Raw genomic sequence first — 21,289 nt, 5'->3', positions numbered from 1 at the left:
GGGCAGGGGGCTCCTGGCCCCCTCTGTTCGTGCAGGTCCTGCTGGCAGCACCCCGGGGGCACAGGGAGCTGCCCCCCAGTTCAGACTGGGGAAATGGGGAGGGGGGTTTGTCACTCCTGGAGGTGCCAGGGGATTTAGGGGGGAAGAGCAGAGAGGGAACGGAACCAACAGCAGGTTCCCATGTGAAACCAGTCGGGAGGGAAATGGGAAGGATCCCCCAAAAATTCATCTGGAGGGGCAAAGTTCCCTCCCCAGGACTGGTTCATCCCAGTCCAGTGGGACTCCAAGACCCAACTGGGCCATACTGGGAGCACTGGGTTGGTCCTCCACCCTCTGGAAGCATCCCAAACACCAGCTGGGGTGGTTCATCCCTCTCCAGAACCAAACTGGACCATACTGGGAGCACTGGGAAGAGCCAGAGAGAGGGGCTTCAAATAAAGACTGAGACAGGCAGATCCATTAACCAAAATATCCTGCAGGTTCTATTCACAAGGAAAAGCTCCAGTCCATCTTTTTATTCAGTTTTTTTTTTGAAAAATTTCCTGACGTTACAGAACTAAACTGAAATGTTTTTTTTTTTGTTTTTTTTTGCTTTTTTTTCGTTTTTCTTCCACTCTTACATTTCATGACAAAAACAGAAACTTCATGAGCCGAAAAAACGGGGAAAGGAGGGGAGAAGGTGCTGGGGGGTGGGGAGAGGAGAGAGAGAAGCTTTATAAAACTAAGATTTGGGGTTCAGCAATTTTTAAGAGCTGAACGAAGGAATTAAAATGCTTTTAATTTGAGAAGGGGGGGAAAAAAATATAACCCCGAAAAACAGAACAAAAACGAAAAAACAAAAAAATTGAAACAAACTGAACCTGGTGAGTGGTGGCGCGAGGCTGGAGGAACCGAAAATGTACAAACTAGTTTAAAACCTGGGTCGGTGCTAAGGGGCCGCAGATGGATGGCGAGGCGGGGGGGTCCGGGGCCCCCCTAACTGCTGCCCATGCCCCCGGTCTCCGAGGAGAGCCTGCAACGAGAAAAGGGCGTCAGAGGGACCCCCCAGCACCGAGACGGGGTGGGAGGGACGCCCTCGGGGGGGCAGGAGGGGGCAGGACCCCCGCGGCAGGGTCAGGGGGTGCACAAGCAGCCAGGGAAGGGAGGCGCCCCCGCCCCGGGGGGGGCTGCGCTGAGCACGGCGGGCTCTGCTCCCAGAGCCTGGGCAGGGGGAGCTCCGTGGGACCCCCAGGCGGGGCAGGGAGGAGGCAGCACACGAGGGGCAGTGCAGGGAAGGGGGGCACCTCCAGCAGGGACCCCCGGGGCAGCAGGGGACACACAGACACCGCACAGGGGCCCTGGGCCAGCAGGGACCCCCGGGGCAGCCCACCCCCCAGCCCTGCCATGGCGGCGCCGGGCTCGGCCCTCGCTGAGGTCTGGGGCTGTGGCTGGGTGGGGGGCAGAGACCCCCCCCGGGCAGGCAGAGGGGACCCCCGGGCCGGGCCCCGCTGCGGCACACATCTACCAGAGCAGATTCTCACCGTGGCAACTTTATTACAGGTACAGACAGTTAAGAGAGGACAGGTGAGGCCCCCAGGGCACCGGGGATGCAGTTCCCCCTCCCCCAAAAAAATCACAGAGTCCCTTCCCTCCCTCCACCCCCCTAGCCCACCCCAAACCCCACAGCTGCACCCAAACTACTCAAAAAAAAAATGGGAAAAGGAGGAGAAATGGAAAAAACAAAAAAAAACCAAAAAAAACAAGCAACAACTAGAGCAGGCAGAGAAGGAGTTGTGACCGCTCACAGGACAAGGGGACACAGTCTCTCGGCCGGCAAGAAAAGCTCTGCTGCTGCCACGGCAGCGCGAGCTCGGTACGAAGGAAAATTTAAAAAAACTAACCCAAAAAGAATTAAAAAAAAAAAAAGAAAAAAAAAAGGAGGAAAAAAACTGGTGTTCCAAGTCTCCTCTCCGGGGTCCTGGTGCTGCCACCCCCTGGAGCAGGCTCAGTACGGGGAAAACCTTTGCTTCTCGGCTTTGAGTTTGTTAGTGACACAGGGCACGGCGGGCGCCGCGGCGCCTTTGGCCGCAGACACGACATTTAGCGCCAGGAGAGGGACAGGTTTCATGCCAAGCAGACTGGAGACACAAGGGGCGGTCGGAAGAGGGTTGGGGAGGCTGGAGGGCGCGTCGGAGGCCCCCGCGGTGGCGAGCGAGGGGGTGGTGGTGGAGGAGGAAGAAGAAGAAGGGGTGGAGGGTTGAGAGAGGTTGATGCTGAGGTGGTCAGGGATCGTGACGGAGGCTGCCTGGGAGGAGGGTTTAGCGCTTTCTAAACTGTAACAGAGGAGAAAAGGAAAAACAACAACAAAAAAAAAAAAAAAAAAAAAAAAAAAAAAAAAAAAAAAAAAAAAAAACACGGGTGTGGGTGGGAGGGAAGGAACAGCACAAAATGCGAAAAAAAAGCACAGGACAAACAGCGAAAACGGCGCAGGAGCCGAGCTGGGGAGGAGGAGGAGGAAGGGAGGGAAGGAGGGAGGGAGGGAGGGAAGGGATGGTGCTGCCAGGCCTGGCCCAGCCGCACACGGGACCCCCACACCCCCCAGAGGATCCCCCGTGCGCCAGGAAGGAGCCACAGTCCCGAGCAAACCTCCGGCAGCTGCTGCCAGGGAGCAGGGACACAGCCCGGGGACCCCAAACCCCACCCAGCCAGGAGACGCCACTCCCAGCTCCAGGCAGGGAACAGGGACAGGGGACAGCAACAGGACAGCCCGAGGCACGGCCCCGGAGCGGAGCCAGGCGCTGCCAGCAGCACCGGCAGCTCTGGGGGGGCAGCGGGGACAGGGCTGGGCAGCCCCTCCTGGCGCCCCTCGGGGGGCACAGCAGAGCCAGGCTCCCCCCAGCCCCTTCCTCACCCTGCAGCATCCCTGGGGGCAGCGGGCACGGGGACAGCAGGCACGGGGAGGGGACAGGCAGAGGGGACAGGCCTTCCCCTCATGCGGGGCACGGGCAGGGAGGGAGGGCGGGCACGGCGAGGCCAGCGGGACTCACCTGACATTGATTAGATACTGGGCCAGGCTGATGCTCGCTGCAGATCCAGTTATGGTCACCTGCCTGTCAGTAGAGCCTTCCACGGGGTTGGCAATCTTGATCTGAGCCCCGGACATCTGGCGGATCTCGTTGATCTTGGCGCCCTGACGCCCGATGATGCAGCCAATCAGCTGGGGAGGGACAGGAAACCGGGTTAGCTCGGCCTCATGCCGCTCTGCCACCTCCTGGGGGGACACCGGGGAAATCCCTGCAGGGAAAGGGCTGCGCCAGCCCCACAGGCTGCCCAGGGCACGAGGGGAGGACACCGTCCTTGGAGGAGTCCAAAATGAACGGTGAGGATGTGGCCCTTGGGGACACAGCTCAGTGGTGGGGGACAGCTGGACTTGGTGGCCTTAAAGGCCTCCTCCAACCTTAACAGCTCCATGCTTATGGGATTCCTGGGAGCGGGGTTTTAGTTGGAAAAGGGGGAGTTAAGGGATTGAAAAAAGGGCTTTTTTGCCTTGAAGATCACCAGAATGGGGACAAGGGACGTGGTGGCAGCCAGCATGGCCTGAGCAGGGGTCTGGGACGCAGGCACAAGCCCTCCACAGCCTCAGCGGCAAGGACAGTGACCCCAGGGCCCCTGTGAGAGGGGCAGCGCCTGGGCAGCCACCCCCAGCCCAACCCCCCGGGATACTCACATCGTTTGGAATGGTGAGTTCATGGGAGGTGGTTTGGGCAGAGGCATCCAAACCTGCTCGGAGACAGAGAGAGGGGGCCCAGGTGAGGGTGGGGGCAGCTGGGGGTGCAGCACCCCACGTGCTGCCAGGGAGGGCACAGCAGGCCGGGATGCCACTCCAGCCCCCGCTGCTCCCCAGCCCTGCCTCCCTCGGTGTCACCCCCAGGGCTCTCCCTGCGCGTCCCCTCCACCAGGGCGGGACAGCCCCAGAGCAGGGCGCTGGCACTGGCGGCTCCAGCCAGGCACTCGCCTCCACTCCCGCTCCGGGTCCGGCTTTCCAAGGCCGCAGCTCCCCTCCTCCTCCTCCTCCTCCTCCTCCTCCCTGCTGCCCTGCAGGGCTGCCTAAGGCAGGCACTGGCTGGGAGCTGCTCGCACCCCGCACGGGGCTGAGCTCATGTGCCTGGGGTGTTTTGAACACACTTTTCCAGTTCTCCCCCCTTCCCCAGCTCGCTCCCTGCGAGAGGGAGCAGCGGCGGTGGCCTCGAGCCCTCACACCAGGGCTCTGGCAGGGGACACAGCAGGTGACACCCAGGGCTGTTCCCTGACTCCAGGGGCAGCTCCAGCTCCTGGCAGCTCCAGCACCTCCTCGGCCGGGGGCTGCTCCCCTGTGTGTGCTGTTTTTTGGGGTGGGGGGGTCAAAGCTCGGGGCCCACAGCTCGCTGGGACAGCCGAGCCTCCAGCCGCTCCTGCTGCTCTCCACTATCCAGCTGTGCTCCAAGGCCCAGGCAGCTGGGCCAGGCTGCACCTCCAGCCCTCCTGGAGCTCCCCTCAACCCCCTTTCCCCCCATCCGGGCAGCATCTATCAGGGAGAATGAGACCCCGGGCAGCATCAATACACAACAGAGTAACTACAGATGGTGTGTTTGGATCATTACCCCAATAGCCTTTCACCTCTGCAGAGCTGGAGTCAACGCCTGTTAAGATACAAGTCACAATGAGTTTGGCTGTCTCAAGTTTAGTTTAGAGCCCCAAATGGGTAATTTTGATTTTTTTTTTTTTTTTTTTTTTTTTAGCTGGCTTGGTTTTTTTCCAGCCATCTTAGCAAATCTGCAGTGGATTTGGTAGAGTCAGCAGTGGCCTGCTGTGGGCCTGGAGCAGCCGGAGGGGAGAGAGCGGGCGCTGCAGGCAGGGGGCTCCCAGCGCGCTGGCACCAGGCAGGCAGGGAGGGTGGGTGGACGGATGGAGGCCCTGTCCCTGCGGCCCCAGACACACCCCAGGAGCAGCGGTTACCTGGCCGGGCCCGGGCAGCGTTTGGGGTTAGGTTTGTGTGAGCTTGGCCCCACACGGGGCTGGGCTGCGGCCGCGCGCGAACGCACACGGAGAGAAGGAGTTTCCATACCACTGAATCCAGTGTTGCCATGAGACATTGGAAAGTGTGACTGTTGCATTGCCAACTGGTGCAGCTTGGTCAGCTAAAGGAGGGACAAGGGAAGATAGGGAGAGGGAGAAAGAGAGAGAGAGAGGCTGGCGTTAGCCATTTCCCAGGGCCGGGGACAGCACTCGCCGCGCGCACCCGCACGGACGCGGCCCCGCGCCCGGCCCTGCCACGGCAGGCTGGCGGCCGTGCCCACCCCCCGGTGCAGCAAGGGCTGGAGCAGCGCAGGAACGGAAGCAGAGAGGAGCGGGAGGAGGGAGCAGGTGCCCGTGGCACGGCGGGGGAGCGCAGGGCCCGGGCACGGAGCGCGTTCGGCTCTGCCGCGCCGGCCCGGCCTCCGCGGAGCCCCCTGCAGACCCCCCCAGCTGCCCTACGGGTGCCAGGAGCAGAGAGCAGCCCCTACGGGATGAGGATGGGTGCCAGAGGATGGAGGTGTCCGACAGCGCCGGCCGCTGCCGGGATGGTCCCTCCGCTCCCGCCGGGCTGGGCCGGGGCCAGCCCCCCTCCCCGACTGCCACCTGCGCCCGCTCGCCGGGCCAGCTGTCCCCTGCCCCGGGAGAGCCACCGTGGTGACACAGCCACCGTGGGCTGGCTGGGGGGGGCGGTTCTCGTGCCAAATTGAGGGGGGGCCGGGGGGCAAAGGAAAAGCCAGAGCTGGTGTGAAATGCCAAGCCAGGGAGAGGTGGGTTTGGAAAAAAAATATAATATAAGGAGGAGGGAAGTGTCAGAGAGGAGGTGGGGGAGGATGCAAGGAGAGATCTGAGGCCGGATGGAGCTGGCTGCAGGAGGGCCAGCTGAGGGGGGTGAGTGGTTTTTTTTGGGGGGGAGGTTCTGGGGAGCTCAGATCAGATCGAGTATTCAGCCCCAAGCTGAGCCAGCTCGAGTGGAGAAAGCACGGAGAAAATTTTTTGGAAGGTGGGGGAGGAAAAGGGTGGATTTCAAGACAAGAAGTTGTAAATAAAAACTTACATCTGGCTGTGGAATGGCATACTGTCCTTGAATGGTATAGGCCTACAAAAGGAGGAAAACAGTCCTATTAACAACCATCGGACAGCCACCCAGGGACAGACAGATTTCAACTAGCCAGGAAGTCAGAGAGCCAAGGTGGAGAGTTCTCCGGGGCGAGGGAAGTGGGGCAGGAGAGGCGGGGACGGATAAATGCTGTCACAAGCAGTTTCTAGGCTGGCGGTTACTCGAATTGGCCTGACGTGGCGGGTACGGGGAGGGGGTGGGCAGAATCGGTGCCGTCCCCCCCCCAAAAAAAAGGTGGCAGACAAAAAAATAAGGAAAAAAAAAACAGAAAAAAGGAAAAAAAAAAAACCAACAAGAGAACGGCTGGGATCTTGATGAAGATGTTATGGTGTGGTGAGTCCGACAATGCTGCTATCCCTGCGCCCCCGCGCAGGCAGGGAGGATCCAACGCCCCCGCCGGCCCTGCTGCTGCTCCTGGCCCCTCTCTGCCCCGGCCCGGCAGCTCCCCCGCCTCCCCTTCCACCCCCAAAAAAAAGGTTTTGCCCCGTTCCGAGTCCTCTCGTCACTCCACACGCCTAGGACAACGTTGGCGGGCAAGCTACAGGTCAGTGCTGGCGCTGGCTACCACTGCTCACACGGCCCAGTGCTCGGAGGGGAACGAGGCGAGGGCCTGACCTGCCACAACTCCGTGTCCCCGAGGTTACGGGGGACAGCCACACACTTCAGATTCCTCCTGAAGCTACCCAGAGAGGGCGAGGCACTGGCTGGGGCCTGGCTGGCTAAGGTTTGGGGAGGTCTGGGGGGGCCGGGCAGGTGGGGGCGGGTGGGAGAGGAGGGGGAGAGGGGGGTACACAGCCTCACTTCCAGGTCACCGGAAGAACTGCAGCCCAGGCTGGAATTGGCCCAAGTTCGTTGCCATGCAGTGGCTGCCGGGTGGCCTGCGTGAGGAGAGGTTGGTGGGCTCAGAGTCCAGTTCCCAGTGGACAGGAGTCCACAGCACAAAAAGCCACCGTTGTCGGTTTTGGGGGACGGGGACAGGGATGCCACCCTTGTTGGCAGTCTCAGAGAGGCCAAGGATTGAACGGGCCGTGGAGACTGAACTCCCCTCTCACCTCCTGAGGTGGTCCCTCCAAGTCAGAGTTGAGGCACATGGATGGGGCGGTGTGGGGGTAGCTCGCACTGCCGCTGCTGTACCTGTCCTGTGGATAAATTAGAGGACTTCAGTCTCCAGGGCTGTCAATCCGAAACCTTTCGCTAACACCAAACTCAACATCCACATTAGCTCAGTGCTGATCGAGGGCTCGCCCTGCTCTACGCGCGACTCTGAGCTGCACACAGAGAGCGCAAGGCCCACCGGGAGCGGGGCCCGGGGGCTGCTGCGGGCCTGGGCCGGGGCCGGGGGCGGAAAGAAGGAAGGAAGGGGGAGAAGAGGGGCAAGGGGAGGGAAGAGATGCGTGGCTGTGGGAAGCCTGCTCCTCACTGCTCTAACGGGGAAGGCGGCCGCTCCCGCCCCGGGGGTCCGCACGGCGGCCCCGCCGCTGGCCGGGCGCGGGGGCTGCCCCCGGGAGCAGAGCGGCGGGAGAAGCTGTCGGGGAGGCGGGAGGGGGGGCTGACCGGGTTCAGGTGGGGAGGAAGAGGCAGGGAGAGGGGCAGGGGTGGGGAGGAAGGGGACGGCGGCAGGTCCGTCCCCAGAACAAGCGTGGCGGGGCTGGGAGGGGGCAGAGCAGAGTCAGGCCTGGCTCTCGGGGAGGCCGGCGGCAGCTACAGCCCTTCCCTGACCCCCTTCCCTGCCTACCGAGGCCCCCACTGACAAAGCCAGGCCCTGCCCACCCCGAGGGGCGTCCCTGGCAGCAGGTAGGCAGCAGATGCTTGTCGCCGTGGTCTCTCCGAGCGTTGGGGCAGCCCCGGGGGCGCAGGGTGGGAGCAGCTGACCCGCACCCGAGCCCGTTACAGCGGGACGGGATCCCAAGGGACACCTGTCCCCTGTAAGGTGGCTCAGGGCAGGGCTCGGGCCACTGCCCAGCTCAGCGCAGGAGGGACTAAAGCCCAGTCACCTGACACTACTCCTATCTGACACCCTCCCCTCCTGAGAGCCGAAGCCTTTGCACACCCCAACCCTACCCACGGCACAGGCTGAGCCTTTGCACCCCGAGAACCAGTGGCAGAGAGCAGAGAAGCCCCAACCTCCGGGCCAGTCACCCACAGAGGTCACAGAGAGTCCCTGGAGCCGGCCCGAGGCAGAGGGGCAGAGCCTGGGTTAGGCAGCTCGGCCCCGTTCAAACCCCCACGGCCGCCACACCGCTGGCAAACGGACTTTTTTGGCCGGTTCACTGCAGGAGTGTTTTCCAGCACCCTCTCCTCCCCAGTCGGCCCTTTTCTTTTCCCTGCTGCCCCCCCTCAGCAGGGGAGGGGCCCGAGGCCCAGCAGAGCCCCTGGGGCCGAGGGCACAGCGCGGGTGACGGGCACGCGGAGCGGCCGGGGCGCGCTGGCAGCTTGGAACGACCCCCGCCCTCCCTGCCCACCCCGCACCCCGGGAGCAGAGGAGAGGCCTTACCTGGCCGCCTGCAAAGATGACGGGAGAGCTGGATGGCTTGGGTCGGTACGGGATGGTGACACCCTTCGGGGGAGACTGCGCGACAGGCAGGGAGGACAGGTCAGACACCGAGCGCCGCTGGCACCGACAGCCCCCTCCCCACAGCCCATACCCCGGGGCTCTGCTCTGCGCTTCCAGCCGGCCCTCTGGTGACCCAGGGCAGCGGGACTTCCTCCTCACCCTGGGCACAGGGCCGAGGGAGGACACCCAGCGGCACAGCAGGGCCGTGGGTGACACCATGAGCTGCTCTCGAGGCCCTGCTCGACCCTGGTTTTAAGCAGCTCCAAGCCTCACCTGGATGAGGCTGTAATCCCCAGCTATCCCTTTATCCCCCAGCAGCTCCTTTCTTCTCCTTCCTCAGCATTTCCACCCCTCCAAGGGCAGCAGGATCCCCCCCAGCACCCAACTGCCCGGGGACAGGCCCAGGGAGGGGCCCTACCTCAAGCATGACGACGCAGATCTGTTTGACGCACTCGATGATGGACTGTGGGATCCCAGCGATGGTGATGGCTCGCTCAGTCGAGTTGGGCAGCATGTCCCCTGCCACCTGGACCTGTGCCCCCGTGCTCTGCCAAGTCGAGGGTTAAAAATAGCCCGTCAGACCCCGGGCAGGGCTGAGACCTCCGTGACAAGCCCCGTGCATGGTTATACATAGCCAAAACTGCCCCCCCAGCTCCTCCTGTCCCCCAAAATAAAGTCCTTTAATCCCAGCTGGATACAATTCGGTCACCAGGAGCCTGAGGCAGCAGAGGGGGACCTGGCCTCAGCCTGTCCCTGTAACCCAAGACAAGCCAGTCTCCACGCCAGCAGTTAATCCCACAGCACCCAGTGCTAAATGGCATGGCCAAGGGCAGCGCTGGCCTGGAGCCCATCTCCCTCTCCAAAATCTGGGAAAAGGTTGGGGAGAGGGCGATCAGAAGCCATGGGAAGCGGGGAGCAGGAACCCAGGCTGTGAGAGACAGCAGAGGGCAGAGAAGGGTCTGGCCCGAGTCTCAGTTTGCCAAGCACTAAAATACAGGGAGCACCAAAAACTCCCAGTGATGCCACATCCCTCGGGCAGGGACAACACGGGGATTTGTCCCTGGGGACACTTGAACCCCCCGTGGGTCCCCCAGGCTGGGCAGCACGCACCTCTCGGATCTCCTTGATCTTGCAGCCTCCTTTGCCAATGAGGGACCCGCACTGGCTGGCGGGCACCACGAGCCGGAGGGTGACCGGGGGCCGGCTGGCAGCTGTGCTGTTGGTCATGGAGCTGCTGATGTCCTGCGAGGAAGAGGAGGTGTTGAGGGCTCAGCCCTGCTGGGGCCGTGCCCGGCACAGGGACAGGGAGGTGACGCTGGCACCGGCGGCTGAGGCCAAGGTGACCTCGGGGCTTTCCCAGGACTTCCTCAGCAGCCCAGAAAAAAATACAGATGCGTTTTGGGGAAGCAGCAGCCAAACTCTGCTGCCTCAATGGAAATGGGTTTAGACACTGGCCCAGGCTGGGTGCCACCTCAGCCAAGCAGGAACCGGCGCTGGAGGGGGACAAGGTCTGGGCAGGGGGGGCCGGGGGACTCCACGGCTCCAGGGTCAGCGCGGAGCCTCCCACTGCACCAGGGATCAAGGCAGCAGCTCTGGGAAAAACAATCCCGGCGCCGATTACAGCGGTCATGTGCTGGCAGGGGGAGGGGAGGCACAAGGCCAGGGCTCAACTGACCTACTAAAAGCAAAGCTTCAGCTCCAAGGCCGGTGCCCAGAGCGCTGCAGAGCCGTGCAGCCCGTGGAGGACTCCGGCTCCCTGCGTGCGGCACAAACAGCTCCAAGCGCTGCAGCCCTTAACGCTGCAGCGAGGGCAGGGGGGTTTGGGGACAGAGCTGCCAGCACAGGCTTGTTTGTCCCTGGGTAGTGTCCCAAATCTAAAGGGCAACAGAATTCACACCCCCGCAGGCAAAGTGAGGGCCACAGAGCTCTGCCCCACACCAGGTGAGGAGCACTCCCAACTCCTGCTCCCTCCAATGTAGAAATCTCAACATCACAGCCCTGAGAGCAGGCTCTAACACCTGCAAGATCCAGGTTATGCAGCAGCAAAATCGCCCCTGGAAGTCACTGATTTAACAGCACCAGGGACGCGATGCAGCTCCTCCAGCCCCACACAGCTGCAGCCCCAGCTCCTCCTTGGCAGGGCTGGGGAGAGAGCCGAGCCCTGGCGTGTGCTGGGGGAAGTGGCACCAGCGCCAGCAGAGCCAGGGGGATTCCAAGCCCTGCTCTGCCCCACGCTGTGGGGCCCTGGCTCCAGCACTGCCTGGACCTTGCCCCAGCACGGCGCCGGACAAAGATCGGGACCGGGCAGGGAGACGCCGGCTGCCCGAGCGGAACAGCGGCCCTGGGCCCCCCGGGGCCCTGCCGGGGTCAGCTCTGCCAGAGAGAAGGGATAAACCGGGCAGTGACTGCAGGGGGCCGTGGACACACCTCTTCCAGTTTGTCAATGATCATCGCAAAAGCTTTGAAGATGGCGTTGGTGGGTCCCGCCAGGGTGATGATCCGCTCGGGGCAGTTCCCTTCCGAGATGTTGATGCGAGCTCCGCTCTGCGGGGAGGCAAACGCCACCTCAGTGCTCCGGGATTCCTGCGGATCCCCCGCCGGGGACAGAGCCCTCCCTCCTCCTCCTCCTCCTCCCCTCCCTCGGCTCGGGCAGCCATCTTCTCCTCCTCGGCTTCCTGCCGCGCCTGCCCACAGCTCCCGGCATTCCCCGCGCCATGCCGCCGCCGCGCCGCCTGCGGAGCCCGCGCCAGGCCCGCCATCCTGCCCCGCTCCCCGCCCCGCACTCACCTCCTCACGCATCTTCTTCACGGACTCCCCTTTCTGTGAGGCAACAGAGAAGGGAGAGAGGCGTCAGCGCCGCGGCGGGCAGGCGGGGAGGGAGGGGGGGGACAGGGAGAAGAGGAAAGGGAGGGCTAGGGGAGTTTGTTCCTCACTTACCTTCCCAATGATGCTTCCCACCTCCTGGGATGGAAAAAAAAGCACCGTTAGTCAGCGTTCTAAAAACTCCTGGAGCCCCAAGCCTAAACTCGGCTCTTTTCACAGTCAAAACAAGCTCCTGAGCACTCGAGTTCTGCCCCTGAGAAAACTGGGGTTTATCTCAGTTGTGTTGATCTTGTTCCCCCCACCTTAGCTCCCATCGGGTTGTTCTGCCCCCCCCAATAATTATTTCCTTTGCTGGCTGCACCCCAGGATCTGCCCGGGCACCTGCAGCACATTCCTGGCCCCACAGCAGCTCCAGGAGACCCCAGGGAAGCTCCGAGCCCACCCCGTGCCAGGCCAGGGCTCGGGGCAGGGGGCTGGGGACACGAACCTTGCCGTGCATGAGTAGCCGGATGGTGAGCGTGACATTGAGACCCCCTTCGATGACTCCGGTGTCCATGGCGGGCAGCGCGGGGTCGGCTCAGGCTGCGGCAGCGCTCGGGCCTCGGCTGGGGGGAGAGGGGCTGCGTGAGTGGGGGGCTGTGACCTGAGGGGCTCTGCCAATCCCCCCCAGCCTGTCCACGCAGGATTCCAGCCTCCCTGTGCTTCTTCTCCCTTCAAATCGCCCCCTGAAGTGTTGGGCCGATCCGCGGTGGTTTGGCTCCTCCTCCTATGAATTTCCAGAGCTGACCTGGCCCAATCCCACCTGGATCCAGCAACTCTTGGGGGCATGAGGGTCCTGCTCAGCCCTGCCTCCTCCCAGCCCTGCTCCTTGCAGGGGTTTCCCTGAGGGACAGCTGAATACTTCAGGGTGACCCCCGGTAGCACTGGGGACACAAATGGTTCCTGGACACAACCGGGGATGCCGAGGGGACACTGAGGACTAATCGTGGTCCCTACAGGTCCGGGGAAGCCGCGGTTCCCTGCGAGCCCCACACTCTTCCCAGCCCAAGTCTTCCTGCAGCTGCTGATGGGAGCGGGCACCCCAGTCCTGGGGGTTTGGCCCGCTGGACAGCCGGGATTGTGGGGAAAATAAACGGCATCGACATTCCCGAGCCCGCGCGGGGCCCCTCGGAGCAGGTTCCGAGGCGATTCCCTCAGACCCAGATAAGGCCACATGAGCGCACGATCAGGTTTCAAACCACCTGAGTCGGCAGCGTTGCAAAACAGCCCGGCCGGCCCCAGCCGAGCTTTTCATAGGAATCCGGTAAATAAACTCCCATTTCGGCCACCGCTTGTGCCCCATCAAAGTTGAACCACGGCCGAGGCAGGCCCGGGGCCGCGCTGCCTCGCTGGCACCCGAGGGCTTTGCCGCGGCCTCTATGAGCCCGGCCCGGCATCTCCCCCGCATCCAACCGGGAGCGGGGAGCAGAGCCCGGGATCGCAGCCCCGGCAGCGGGGCGAGGGCAGAACGGGCCCCGAGCCCGCCCGCCCTGGGGACAAAAGGGGCCGAGCGGCCCCGCCGGGGGTGAGGCGGGCCCGGGCCGGGTTCCCGGTGAGGCCCTTCCGCAGGGAAACTTCCCCGAGCTCGGCCCTGCGCCGGATCCCGCCGCCCCCGGGACCTCCGTCCCAAAGCCGGGGACGCGGCTGCTGCGGCGGGGACGCGGCTCTGAAACGAGCCCGGCCCCGAGGCGGGGACGCGGCACCGGCGCCAGCTCAGCCCCTGCGGGGAGGGAACCGGGCCGGGGGTCCCGGCTCCGAGCCGGGCCGGGGGGAGCGGAGCGCCTGTCCCGGAGCGACCCCCGGGCCGCCGCAGAGCCCCCGGATGGGGCCCGATCACAAGGCGGGTGAGGGGGATCCCGGCCCGGCGGCTCCGAACGGGATCCGGAGCCCGGCGGGGGAAACCGGCCGAGCGCCGGGAGAGCAGGGGAGCCGCGGGGAGCTGGGCTCAGGGCGGGGAAATGGGCCTCTGCATTCGGACCGGGCCGGCAGGCACCGGCCCGGGGCTCCGAACCCACTCTGGACCGGGGATCACCGTTCCGCTCCGGGCAGGCCCGGAGGGAAGACCCCGGATCCCCGGGGGAGGCGGCGGCGCCGCGCGGGCCCGTCCGGGGCCCGTCCGTGCGCCCCCTTCCCGCTCCGGCGGGGGGAAAACAACAGCGCGGGATGGCGGAAAAACCGGGCCCGGGCGAGAAAAGAAAAACTCCTAAAATTAGAAAAAAACCTAAAAGAAAAAAAAATCCAAAAATTAAACTCCCTAGAAAACGGGAGTAGAAAGAAAAAAAATTCTCCCCACGCCCCTCGGGGCCCCCCCGCAGGCGGCCCGGGCGGGGAGCGGCGGCGCCATGTGACGCACGCGGCGCCCCGAACCCCCCCGGCCCGGTTCCGGCGGGGGAGCCGGGGGGCGGCGGGAGGCGGCAGCGGCGGCCCCCGAGCTCCCCGGGGCCGTCTGCGCTCCCGGCCGGCGGCGCGGGGCGCGCGGGCCGCACAGGCCGCACAGGCCGCGCAGGCCGCGGGCGCCGTGAGGGCGCGGCCGGCGGGGGCGGCGGGGGGCCGCGCTGAGGCCCGGCCCGGGGGATCGGACCCGGATGGCGGCCGGGGGGGCGCGGGGGCCCGCGGGGGGGGCCGGGGGCGGCGGTGGGGGGCGATGGGGGGGTCGGGGGTCGGGCCTACCTGTGTCGGCGCCGGTAACGGCGTTGGGCGAAGAGGCGCTCCGGGCGGAGCGGGAGGAGGGAGGGCGGGAGGGAGGGGGAGGCGGGGAGGGAGCGCGGCGGGCGGGCGCGCGGGATGGCGGCGGCGGCGGCGCGGGCGCGGCTGCTCCGGCTGCGGCGGCCGCGGGTCTGGGAGGGGGCGGCGGGCGCGGCCCGATTTACACCCGCCCCGACCCGGAAACGCACGGCGCGCGCGGGGCGGGACGGAGCGGCCGCCGCCCCGCACAGCGCCCCTGGCGGCGGGGAGGTCCGGGAGGGGACGGGGGCAATGGGGGGCAATGGGGGGCAATGGGGGAAATGGGGGAAATGGGGGAAATGGGGGAAATGGGGGTAAAGGGGAGCGAATAAAGGTGTGGTGGAATTGTGTATGGGAGCTATGGGGCAGCTGGGGGGCAACAGGAAGTGTTGGGGGGCAATAGGGGCACGGGTGGCAATAGGGCATGGGGGCACAGGGCAGCCCCCCCCTCCCGAGGAGCACTGGGGTTCGTGTCCCCCCCAAACCCAGCCCCCCTCGGCGCGAAGGAGACGCTGATGCAAATCGGGGTGTCCCAGAGCTTTATTGTGGGACAGCGGGGACACCCCGGGACCCCCCCGGCAGCAGGGGATGGGGGACACGGGGACAGGATGGGGGTCCTGGCAGGTCCCAAAAGGTCCCAGTTGGTTCCTGGTGGTCCCAGGCCTTCCAGGAGGTCCTGGCGGGTCCCAGGTGATTCTGGGGGGTCCTGGGGGTGCCTCAGTCGGAGCTGGAGGAGGAGGAGGAGGAGGACGAAGAGCGCTGGGGGAACAGCAGAGCCATAAGCCCCTGAGGGGGGCTGGGGGTGACCCCCCGTGTCCCCCCCCCGGGTCCTCCCCACCTTGTGCCTCTTGTGAGCCTTCTTCATCCTCTTCTTCATCTTCTTGGCCGCCTTCTTGTCCAGCCCGGGGGAGAGCGAGGGGAGCACCCCCGGGTGGGGAAGCACCCCCGGGTGGGGGTGCGGCAGGGGGGGGCCCAAGGGGGGGCCCGAGGGGGCCAGAGGCGGCCCCGGGGGGTACGGGGGGGGGCCAGCGGGGTACGGGGGCTGCCCCGGCCCCCCCAGCGGGTTGGGGGGCGCCGCGGGCGGGGGGTACACGGGGTTGGGGGGTGGGACCTGCGGGGGGTACGTGGGGTTCGGGGGGTACACGGGGTTGGGGGGGGGCGGCTGTCCTGGGGAGAAAAAGGCGGGGATTGAGGGGGGGCCTGACCCCAGGGGGGGTCAAGGCAGCCCCCCCAGTTCGGGGCGTCCCCCTGTACCTGCGCCAGGGTTCCACATGGTGGGAGACTCCGGGACCTGGGGGGGGGCACGGGGGGTGAGCGGGGACCCCCCGAGCCCCCCGCCGCTGCGGGGACCCCGCCGGCGCCCCGGGGAAACGGAGCCGGGGGTCCGGGGGGCGCCCCCCGGGAGTGGCTCGGGCCGGGCGGCGGGGGGGCTGCGGGGGAGTCGGAGGGTTTGGGGTGCAGGGGGGATTGGGGGGCGGGGGGGGCTGGGACTGCGCTCCCACCTTCGCTCCGGCCGCGGCCCCTCCCGGCAGGAAGCGGGGGCGGGGCTGGGCTGGGCTCCTCCCTGGGGGCGGGGCCTGGTCCTGCCCCTCCCGCCCTGCTCCCCCCCCCCGGGCCGCCCCGTGCCTCAGTTTCCCCGCAGATCCCCGGAGGGTTCCCGGTGTCCCCCGGGCCGCCCCGTGCCTCAGTTTCCCCGCAGATCCCCGGAGGGTTCCCGGTGTCCCCCGGGCCGCCCCGTGCCTCAGTTTCCCCGCACGCACCTGGCGGGGCGCAGCCCCCGGGCCGGGGTCCCCCGGGGCCGGTGCGGGCCCCGCGGCCAAGCGCTGGAGCCGCTGCAGCGCCCGCTCGGCCGAGAGCCGCGCCTCGGGGTCCGGGTCCCAGCAATCCTCCAGCAGCTCCGGCAGAGCCCCCCCGGCCTGCGGGACCCCCACCCACCCCGGGTCAGCGGGGAATCCACCCGGGGCTGTCACCCCCGAGCGGGGACAGATCCCGCTGTCCTCAGCACCACCGCTGGGCAGCGGGGAGGGGACCCCTGGGCAGCGACCCCCCCCAGACACCCCTGGGACCCCCCTCGGGTTTCCCGAGTCACCCCGCAGCCCCTGAGACCGCCGGGGTGACACCCAAAGCACGGGCACGGCACCCCGGGCACCCCAAACACCCCCGGACCCCCGGCCCCCCCCGGGTCAGCCCTGCCCGCCCCCCGGGCCGCCCCGGGGCTCTGACCTGCGGGGTGCGGTGCCACGCGGCGAGGATGAGCGGCCGCCGCCTCTCGTCCGCGGCCAAGCGGCGCAGCTGCGCCCCGCTGGGGCTGGGGCCCAGCTCGGCCTCGTAGGCCAGCCGGAACGGCGGCACCGGAGCTCCTGCGGGCGGCCGGGCGTCAGCGGGGCCGGGGGCCGGGCGCGGGGGGACCCGCGGGGCTCACCGGGGCTCACCGGGGCTCAGGGCCTGGCAGCGGGACAGGATCTCCCAGAGCAGCAGCCCCAGCGCGTAGACGTCGGCCTGGCGCAGCGCCCGGCCCCAGGCCCGCAGGTCCAGGCTCTCGTCCAGGATCTCGGGCGCCAGGTACCGCTGGGTGCCCGCCTGCGCCACACCGGGCCCTGAGCGCGGGGCACGGGCTGCCGGGACCACCGGGACCACCGGGGCTGCCATGGCCACCGGGACCACCAGGGCCACCGGGACCACCACAGCCACCATGGCCACCGGGACCACCAGGGCCACCGGGACCACCGGGGCCACCACAGCCACCAGGGCCACCAGGGCCACCGGGGCCGCCATGGCCACCGGGGCCGCCATGGCCACCGGGGCCACCAGGGTCACTGGGGCCACTGGGGCCGCCAGGGCCAGGGAGGGGCTCAGCTGGCAGCCACAGCCCACACTGCCAGTGACATCTGGGCTGCCATCCCCAACCCAGGGCTGTCACCTCCCCTTCCCATGCCGTGCCATGGCGCCCCATCCCATCCCACCCATCCCATCCCATGGATCCTGCCGTGCCACCCCACCCCTGTCCCCGTCACCTTGCGGATGGCCACGCTGTGCCGGCTGCCGGCGCTGTCCTGGGCGCGCGGCGGCAGCGCCAGCGCCAGCCCGAAGTCGCCGATGGCGCAGGTGCCGTCCTCCCGCACCAGCACGTTCTGGCTGCTCAGGTCCCGGTGCACCACGCTGGGCTTGTACAGCCCTGGGGACACCGGGGTCACAGGGGGACAGGACAGGGGACAGAGCGGGGACAGGGCAGGGGGAGCCCGGGGCAGGGGACAGGGGACAGCAGGGCTGGCGCGCTCACCGTCACGCCACAGCTCCTGGTGCAGGAAGGCCAGGCCGCGGGCCAGGGACAGCGCCAGGCGCACGCTGCCCGCCCAGGTGCCCACGTGCTGCCCCAGGAAGTGGCGCAGGGAGCCCTGGGGACACGCGAGGGACGCGGGTGGGGACGTGGGCCCCCCCAAGTATCTCCCACACATCTCCCCCCACCGGGCCCCCATCCCCACCCCTGTGCTCCCCGACCGTCCCACGCACCCCCCCGAGCCCCCTCAATCCCTTGCACACCCCTGAGCCCCCCAAACCCCGTCACAACCGAGCCCCCCGAGCCCTCATTACTCCTGTACCCCCCGAACCCCCCAGACTCCTGTTACACCACCCCTGTTACCCCCTGAGCCCCCAGAACTCCTGCTCCCCCCGTCCCCCCGGTCCCGCCCAGCCCCCGGGGGGACCCACGGCCGGGTAGAGCTGCAGCACCAGGAGCCCCCCGCGGGCTCGGGGCGCGGCCGCCCGGGTGTGCAGCAGCCTGGCCACGTTCTCGTGCTCCATCAGCGGCAGCGAGTGCACGGCGCGTTCGGCCGCGAACCTCCGGCCGGCCCCGGCCGCGAACGCCTTGATGGCCACGGGCCGCTGGCGCAGCGTGCCCCGCCACACGGCCGAGAAGCGCCCCGACTGCAGCACCTGCCCCGCGGCGGGGACACACACAGGGGACACGGCTGGCACCGCGCGTCCCCGAGCCCCGGCACCCCCGCACAGGGACCCCCGTATCCGGGCACAACTGGGGGTCCCTCAGAGCTGTCGCGTCCCCCCCGGACTGATGTCCCCTCTGCCATGGGTGTCCCCACATCCCCTCCCCATGTGGGTGCCCCCTTCCAGCGTGACCCCCTTCCCTGCCCCTCCGCCTGGGTGCCTCCGTTGGGTGTCCCTTGGCCCATGGGGGTCCCTCTATGGGTGTCCCTAGCCCCGTGGGTGTCCCCCCGTGGGTGTCCCCCGCCCCGTGGGTGTCTCTCCCCCCGTGGGTGTCCCCTGTCCCATGGGTGTCCCCCGCCCCGGGGGTGTCCCCGGTCCCATGGGTGTCCCCCGCCCCGGGGGTGCCCCGCACCTGCAGGAAGTGCAGCGCAGGCAGGTCCGGGCTGGGGGGCTCCGGGGGGGGCACCCCGCTTCCCCGCCCCCCCCGCGGTGGCTGCCCCATGCGGGCCCTCGTCCGGCGCAGTCCTGGATGGGGGACACCAGGGACACCCCGATCCGGGGACCCCCCACAGGAACCCCCCCAAATCAGGGACACGGGACCTGGGGGCATCAGGACCAACAGCCCCCCTCGGCAGGCAGGGCACGTGGGGAATGTGGCATCCCGGGGTCCCCGGGGGACACCCCAGCCGGGACAGCCCACCCCAGGGGCCACAAGGACGCCAGGGACAGGGTGACACCACACTTGGGGACCCCCCCGGCCCCCGCTCTGGGAACATCAGAGATGCGGCCTTTGAGGACACTCAGGGGACACCCAGGGGACATGGGGTAGGGGGTGGCTGTGCCCGGGGGTCCCCCCGCCCCGCCGTGTCCCCGTCCCTACCGAGGACGCCCAGACAGATGAGGAGGATGAGGAGGAGGGGGCTGGCACCCAGCAGCCACAGGGTCCCCGCGGACCCCCCCCGGCCGGGCACTGGCGACAGAGACTGAGGTGACACGGAGCCCCCTGGCCCCCCAGGTGTCCGGGCTGGTGCTGGGGGACACTTTAGGGGATCCCATGGCTTCCCCCGTCCCCTGAGAATCCCAGGTTCCCCCATGGACCGCCCCCCCCGTGTCCCCCCGTGAGTCCCAGGCCCACCCAGCCCCCCGCCATGGGTCCCCTGAAGGTCTCAGGATCCCCCGCGGGTCCCCTGGGTGTCCCCACCCCCGAGTGCCCCCCAGAACCCCCCCGAGCCCGTACCTGGGCCCTGGCGGGGCCCCCCCAGCCCCCCGGCGGCCGCCGCGGTCCCGGTGGCGTTGCCGTTGCACAGGTGGCCGTGGCACAGGCACAGCAGCACGGAGCTGCCGGGGTGGCCCGCGGGGCTGGGGGCGCACGTGGCCGAGGGACACGCGTCCCCCCGACCCCCCCAGCAGCCTGGGGACAGCGGCACGGTCACCCCGGGGGGGGCAGGGGACAGGTGGGACCCCCGTGCGGGTCCCCGGGGGGGGCAGGGGACAGGTGGGACCCCCGTGCGGGTCCCCCCCCCGCAGCGGCTCCTCCCCAGCGCCGCCGCAGCCGCTGCTCAAGGCCAAGGCCAAGGGAACCGCTGCGGAGGGAACAGAACCTCCCCAATCCCCCCGGCCCGGATCAGCCCCCGCTCCTGCCCCCCGGCCCGGATCTGACCCCTTTTGCCTCCCCAAGACCCCCCCAGGGCAGCACCAAAGCCCTCAGTCCTGCCCCAGCTCCTTCTGTCCCTCCAAATTCCCCCGGGCAGGAGCAACCTCTCCATCCTCCCCCAAAATCCTCCCAGGGCAGGACCAGTCCCCTCCATCCTCCCCCATCCCCTTCTGCCCCTCCAACCCCACCCGGGGCAGGCTCAAACCGCAGCCCCCCCTTTCCCTCTGCCCAGATCCGAGGTCCCGGGGGTCTCCCCCGTTCCCCTGCCCAGATCCGGGGGTCTCCCGTTCCGGGGGTCCCCCTCCCCTGCCCAATCGGGGGGGTCTCCCCCGTTCCCCTGCCCAGAGCGGGGGTCCCGGGGGTCTCCCCCGTTCCCCTGCCCAGATCCGGGGGGACCGGGGGTCTCCCCTGTTCCCCTGCCCAGATCCGAGGTCCCGGGGGTCTCCCCCGTTCCCCTGCCCAGATCGGGGGTCCCCCGTTCCCCTGCCCAGATCCGGGGCGGGGGTCTCCCCCGTTCCCCTGCCCAGAGCGGGGGTCCCGGGGGTCTCACCCTGCACCAGCGCGTGGCTGCGGTTCCAGATGCCCACGCAGCACTGCCCGGGGGGGCAGCGCACGGCGCCGGCCGCCGCCGCCCCCGCGTGCCCCAGCGCGCCCCGCACGCTCGGGTGCTTGTAGGACACGCAGGTCAGGTTCTGGGGACCTGCCAGGGGACACCTCGCACCAGGGGGGGCTCTGAACACCCCCAAAAGGGACCCCCAGCCCCGGCTGTGCCCCCCCAGCACCCACCTGGGCGCCCCATGGGAGCCTCCGCGGGGCCGGTGGGAAGAGGAGCCGAGCAGGAGCAGCAGGAGGAGGAGGAGGAGGAGGAAGAAAAGGAGAAGGAGGAGGAGGAGGAGGAGGAAGGTGCTGCCCCCGCATCAGGGAGGAGAGAGCCGGGGTGTCTGGGGCGGGGGGGAACCAGGCCTGGCCCCCTGCCCTGCATCACCCAAACGGTGCTCAGTGTCCCCGTCACCCCCCAAAACCACCCTGTGACCCCCAAACAGAGCTCAGTGTCCCCTGCAGCCCCCAAAATCAGCCTGTGACCCCCAAACGGTGCTCAGTGTCCCCTGTCACCCCCCAAAACTACCCTGTGACCCCCAAACAGAGCTCAGTGTCCCCTGTCACCCCCCAAAACCACCCTGTGACCCCCAAACGGTGCTCAGTGTCCCCTGCAGCCCCCAAAACCACCCTGTGACCCCCAAACAGAGCTCAGTGTCCCCTGCAGCCCCCAAAATCAGCCTGTGACCCCCAAATGGTGCTCAGTGTCCCCTGTCACCCCCCAAAACCACCCTGTGACCCCCAAACAGAGCTCAGTGTCCCCTGTCCCCCCTGCCGCCCCCCAAAAACCGGCTGTGCCCCCCAA

At 67.7% G+C, this 21,289-nt stretch overlaps 2 protein-coding genes across 7 annotated transcripts; both read right to left on the bottom strand.

Moving 5' to 3' along the window:
• Positions 1 to 455: 455 nt before the first annotated feature.
• On the bottom strand, positions 456 to 14,344 carry PCBP2 (poly(rC) binding protein 2). 6 transcript variants are annotated; one of them, XM_030967091.1, is made up of 14 exons: positions 14,238 to 14,335; positions 12,016 to 12,133; positions 11,643 to 11,666; positions 11,493 to 11,525; positions 11,133 to 11,249; positions 9,816 to 9,947; positions 9,124 to 9,252; positions 8,646 to 8,720; positions 7,204 to 7,290; positions 6,089 to 6,130; positions 5,084 to 5,156; positions 3,707 to 3,759; positions 3,027 to 3,196; positions 460 to 1,012 (listed from the first exon to the last, which is right to left on the bottom strand). In XM_030967091.1, the coding sequence occupies exons 2-14, from the start codon at positions 12,082 to 12,084 to the stop codon at positions 976 to 978; spliced, it is 1,041 nt and encodes a 346-aa protein (XP_030822951.1). In that variant the 5' UTR covers positions 12,085 to 12,133; positions 14,238 to 14,335; the 3' UTR covers positions 460 to 975. The 6 variants fall into 6 exon arrangements, with proteins under 6 accessions (XP_030822952.1, XP_030822951.1, XP_030822950.1 ...); XM_030967088.1 differs by lacking the exon at positions 460 to 1,012 and adding an exon at positions 1,679 to 2,312; XM_030967092.1 differs by lacking the exon at positions 7,204 to 7,290 and having other exon boundaries at positions 456 to 1,012.
• Positions 14,345 to 14,821: 477 nt separating this feature from the next.
• Positions 14,822 to 20,686, bottom strand: LOC115914449 (anti-Muellerian hormone type-2 receptor-like). Its single transcript, XM_030966974.1, has 14 exons — positions 20,674 to 20,686; positions 20,438 to 20,587; positions 19,471 to 19,644; positions 19,114 to 19,203; positions 18,646 to 18,758; positions 18,000 to 18,224; positions 17,572 to 17,686; positions 17,306 to 17,466; positions 16,724 to 16,871; positions 16,515 to 16,651; positions 15,794 to 16,207; positions 15,546 to 15,582; positions 15,130 to 15,458; positions 14,822 to 15,050 (listed from the first exon to the last, which is right to left on the bottom strand). The coding sequence occupies exons 1-14, from the start codon at positions 20,684 to 20,686 to the stop codon at positions 15,009 to 15,011; spliced, it is 2,148 nt and encodes a 715-aa protein (XP_030822834.1). The 3' UTR covers positions 14,822 to 15,008.
• Between the last annotated feature and the right edge of the window lie 603 nt (positions 20,687 to 21,289).

The sequence above is a fragment of the Camarhynchus parvulus genome, chromosome 29, assembly GCF_901933205.1.
Source record: "Camarhynchus parvulus chromosome 29, STF_HiC, whole genome shotgun sequence".
Lineage (NCBI taxonomy): Eukaryota > Metazoa > Chordata > Aves > Passeriformes > Thraupidae > Camarhynchus > Camarhynchus parvulus.
The sequence above is the reverse complement of the archived record's forward strand: the minus strand, read 5'-3'. Positions and strand labels throughout refer to the sequence as shown.